General features: G+C 37.0%; 1 protein-coding gene across 1 annotated transcript in view; it reads left to right on the forward strand.

The window, feature by feature from the left end:
- Positions 1 to 1,577: 1,577 nt before the first annotated feature.
- LOC118745523 overlaps positions 1,578 to 5,336 on the forward strand; it is a gene marked incomplete at its 3' end in the record, with an annotated part of 31,827 nt that continues 28,068 nt past the window's right edge. Inside the window, 2 exon segments of the mRNA XM_036478970.1 lie at positions 1,578 to 1,641; positions 1,703 to 1,758. Coding sequence (XP_036334863.1) covers positions 1,578 to 1,641; positions 1,703 to 1,758 — 120 coding nt within the window.

Below are 5,336 nucleotides of genomic sequence, written 5' to 3' on the forward strand. Positions count from 1 at the left end.
ATAACAGTTATTGAAGAGTTTTATTTATAAAAGTCATCAATAAAAATCAGTCAGTGACTTTTACTTTTAAAGTCATTAATATAAAACAGTGACCGACTTATATTTTTTTAATCAATCGTATAAAAGTCATTAACATTTTTCGCAGTTAAGAAGGTGTTGGAAAACAAAAGTTTACTACGACTTATTCAAATGACTTTTATAAGTATGATTGAAAAAATAAAGATCAGTGACTGATTTTTATTTATGACTTTTATAAATAAAAGTCTTCGATAACTGTTATTTAAGACATATAATTTAAAAATCAAAAATAACTGTTATTTGCAGATTATTTAAATAAAAATCAAAAATAATTGTTATTTTCGATTTATAAAATAAAAGTCAGAAATAACGGTTATTTAAAGAGTAATTAAATAAAAGTCAAAAAATAATTGTTAAAGAGCGATTTTTTTAATAAAAGTTGTAATTGTTACGGTCCCTGATAGCCAGTATATATTTTAAAAAGCAGACTAATCGGCCCGTAAATACGTTAGATATAAGACTTTTATTTTTTTTTTGTCGTGGTGGACCATCCGATGGAAACACCCATATGTGATCATAACTGGGCGGGGTCACGCCCATTTTCTAACATTTTATTATAGGCGTATTTTTTGCTAAAGAAGTATTGCAAACATCAATCTGGAATAAATTAGCTCCAGTATTTACTGATGTAGCGAAGCTTTCGTATTTCTCTAAATTACCGTTATATGGGATATGGGCATGGTTATTATCCGATTTTTTAAATTTTCAGCCGTTTGGTATGTTTTGTGAAGGCCAACAACTGTGTCTGTGTTTAGGAGAAATCGGCGGAGCGGTTTCCAAGGTATACACATGTATTCATAAGTGGGCGTGGCTACGCCCATTTCCCAAAAATGTTTAATATTCTTATTTTTCGCCTAAAAATTATTGTAAATATCAATTTTGAGTGAATAAGCTTCGGTAGTTACTAAAATATCGCAGTTTTCGTATTTCTGAAAACTACCGTTGCATGGGAGGTAGGCGTGGTTATCGTCCGATTTTGCCTATTTTCAATACCATCCGTCCTACGCTCTAAGGAAGTATCTTTGTGTGTATACTTCCTTTGAACGTAGGACGGATGGTATTGAAAATAGGCAAAATCGGACGATAACCACGCCTACCTCCCATGCAACGGTAGTTGCTTTCGTTAAGATATCTCAATTTGTACTCGAGTTATCGTGTTCACAGACAGACGGACGGAAGGACAGACAGTCACCGCTTAATAGATTTCTCTTTTCATTCTGATCATTTATGTATACATTTTTCTATATCTATTTCGATTCGTTTTGCCTGTTACAAACAACCGTTATGTGAACAAAGTTAGCGTTGAAACATCCGCATCCGCATTCGCATCCGCGGATGTCTAAAATTCCACATTCGCAACATCCCTGGTAGGTATAACTTAGTTGTAGAACATTTCCTTAATGGAGAATTTTTCCATGACAGTTTTCATTAATAACTGTTATGTTCGGTCCCTGTTAGGGGGTCTGCCCGTGGGAACAGTGATATTTGATTGCCCAAAGATGCCGGGTGATTTGAGCAGCCTGTGTATCAAATTAGAGAGTGCAGCTGGAAGTACTCCTGGATGTTAGTGTCGGTGCATCTTGCTTTATTCGCTAATTCTATTTTAAGGTTTTTTTTTTCGAAGCTAATAATTCTGCTTATATCGTCTCATGGGAATTGGGTAATGAGTATCTCTTACCGGTGAGATTACAATTAACGAGATGAGAATACCTTCTATCTACCTCACCCTTCACTGGGGAAGTTTATTAGGGATCGTATGGTTGCCTGCTCTATGCTATTTAGTCTGCAGTGGCGTGAGCTCAAGAATAACCTCCGTTTCTGCCGTAGGATAGATACACATTGCACCTGTAGGGTAACTGGGTTCTCTCCCCGTTGCAATAAAGCGGGATGAAAACTATCCACAGCTGGGGGACCCATCCGACAATAACTCGCGAGAAGATTCTTCCTGACCATAGTCTGGTCTGATGTATCCGGAAAGTGTGTGGAGAGCAGGACAGAGCACGCGTTCCTCCTCTCTACCAATGTGCATGCCATTGGCTGCTGACTCGCTAGCTGGGACTCTATCCTAACCATTCTAGGCCTTTATATAGTCACTCCGCTACAGGAGTGGATGTTATATTCACGCAGAAGCTTCTGAAGCTTTCCCTCTTTGCTTTTCTGATATCTTTATTGTATATAGCTATGCTCGTGAATTGCTTCCGCACGCCTTTCCTGAGTACTGAGAGGTCATCAGGCCACCGTGTAGTTTTCGAATGATTTCCGGGGTTTGATTACGTTTCCTGATAGCTACTATTGAATGCATCCAGTAATCTATCACTATATTTTTGCATATTACATATGTATGTTTAGGTCGTTACTTACAATAAATTCAAGAGGTGACTGATGCCTGATTTTGGTGTCCTAACTACCCCACTCCCCATGGTGCGCATTTGCATCGCTGCCCATGACGAGAATGAGTCCCTTCTTCCAGCAGTGACCTATCCGCTTCAGGCCCTCAATCGGGGAACTTTTTGCTGTCTCCCGGAAGGTATACGGCAGCGAAGACGATGTTTATCGGGTTCCTGACAAGCTAAGTTTCGTCTGGCACGCTACCTATTGTTGACTCAAAAACTCTGTAATGCAGAAGTTAAGGTTTAACTCGGCTACAATTATGGGTCGGTTATCTCTGCATCGGCTCATCAATGTCGGAAGGCCTCATCTCGCTCGAACTACTGCAGTCACGCTCGAGCTTTCCCTCCCATAATTCCTGCGTTGTTGGCAGAAGCGAAGCGGGTAGTTTGATCTCCTCGCTGGGGGTAATGCTGCTGCCGTTGCCAGACGTACTAATTTTATCAGTACAATACTGAGCATACAAGTTTGTAATAGTGGTCTTCGCACCGAGTTTGGTACTCGGTAACTCGGTTCGGTAATTTTCCCCATGTATTTTGTTTGTGTAATTCTATTTTACACAAAAAAAGTACTTTAGGATTTTTTAAGGCTTTTACATAACATTGGAACTTCCTTAAACTGTTCTGTAAAAAGTAAAAAGAAAATAATTTAATTATAGTTGATATGTTTCAGATAATGATTAATATGCGCACGAAATTAATATAACAAAAAGAGCATCCGTTTTATGGGCGTATCGCCTAGTCGTTGCGTACCGATTATGTGTTGGGGTATAATTTATTTAAAAAGAGGGCTGACCTATTTTTGTCGAGTGTTGTTAGTTATCTCGAAAATTACTTTCAGTTTAATAACAACAAATTTGAATTATTGGATGGCTTTCGACTACAACTTACAATAAATTACTCAATTTACTGACATTGTAAAAGAGTTTTGCATACAAGACATCGAGTTAGATACTGTTTTAATACAATTATTTGCCTTTCAAAGTCTGTGCGCAGTAGAAAAAAGTAATTTACGCCACGAGGAAATATGGATGAAGTCTTAAAATAGTGGTACGTTTCCACGGTTTGAAAAAATGTTAAATTTGGTTTTTTTCAATACCACACTCAAAAGAAGTAACTGAGAGGTTCTTAAGTATAAAGTTTGCTACCTGGCGCAAAGAGAAAAACTGAATTCTAATTAAAATTTTTGAAAGCGAACTTCAAATTAAACGTGGTTTTAAAATGAAATGTAAAGAATTATTTGCCTATTTAAACACGGATCTCATTATTGCTATTCAAAAATGCCATAAATCTATACTATTATATAAAATTGATTATATGGAGTACGTTTGTAACGATTTGTTTCTCAAAGTACTAAACCGATTTTAATATTTTTTTTTTAAAACGAAGCATTTGTAAAAAGACGCAGAGTGGCATACTTATATTTTTTATTCTTGGAAGATAAGCACCCTTTTTTTGGGTGTAAAGTTACAAAAAATTACAAAGCCGTACAAGCATAAGCCTATTTGGTTGCCAAATACAGCGCATAGCTACGCGAAAAAACTGTACATCAGTGCCGATCAAACACGAGCTCACAAAGGCAAAAGAGATGTGTATGAGCGACGTTACTGCGTTATACCACATACATACACACATAAACGTATTTAAGCTAAACAGCGATCACTGATTGAACATCGAAAGGCAAAGCATCGCTTCGATGCAGTGTTGCCACAACACTTTTTTATTTTTTACCAAAATCACCAGTAAAAGTTACCAAATTCAACAAAAAATTACCAAACTTTTTTTATGTGGAGAACTGTGCACAGATATGTTTGTACATACATATATCCGAAGACACCAAGCTTTTCAGGCAACCAGCGCTTCATTCAGCTATAATTTTTATATCTTCGTGAACGCTAAAAGTCGCAACAACAGAAACGCTTGGTGAGGATTTCAAACCTAAGTGTGGCCAAAGACACAAATTTGTCGATTGCGTGTTGCTTTAAGTACATATGTATATTTTGCATTTGAATATACATCTCCATCAATACAAAGCTCAGGCCACAAAGCAACTGAAGCCATGTGATCATTACCTTTGTCATGGGTACGGTTCATTGCAACAGAGTATTATTAGGCGCATCATTTCCCATAGAGAGGATGTCATTTTGCCATTGAAATCATCCGACTTGGCACCATTGGAATTTTTTAGAAAGGCGCATTTATGCGAATAAACCTAAAATTTTGAAGCATTTTAAAATCAAAATTTGTCTATATATAACAACAAATATCTTAAAAATTCAACGCTTCAAGGCAGTTCTGAAAACTTTCGACTGACGCAAAGACAAATTGAAGTCCCCTACTGAATGCCGTAGCTTTTTGAACGTACATATTTACATAGAATTCTACTCATACATATGGTTGCCAGGTTACGCCGGAATATTGAATGCTGCCGGATGCCGGAATTGCAATGCTGACCTTCCGGGACATGACTCGATAGATATAGCAATAGCCACTTTCAAGCAATTTGTTAGAGATCACACCATTCTAGAACCAAGGAACGCTGGAACAACTTTTCGCCTTGCAAATCTTTCAGGATTACCTGGTATTTCTATAAAAGGAAACGCTTACGGCGCACTTCCTAATGGGTAATCAGAACTGGCTTTGACCTATGTTACATGTAGGATCGAATCGAAAAAGTTACCAAATTGAAAAATAAGTTACCAAATTTTACAAATATAGAAAAAAATTACCAATTTTGGTAAAAAGTGTATGCTTCGTATATGTATACAAGCAATTACCCGGCGTGCTTCGCTGCGCCTTAAATGTATTTTTGTGTTGTAACTCTCTAAGCTCTTATGGCCTCATTTAAAAAATATTTTTAAAGAACTTTAT

This window comes from Rhagoletis pomonella, unplaced genomic scaffold (assembly GCF_013731165.1).
Source record: "Rhagoletis pomonella isolate Grant_MI unplaced genomic scaffold, Rhpom_1.0 Rhpom_scaffold_00009, whole genome shotgun sequence".
Classification (NCBI taxonomy): domain Eukaryota; kingdom Metazoa; phylum Arthropoda; class Insecta; order Diptera; family Tephritidae; genus Rhagoletis; species Rhagoletis pomonella.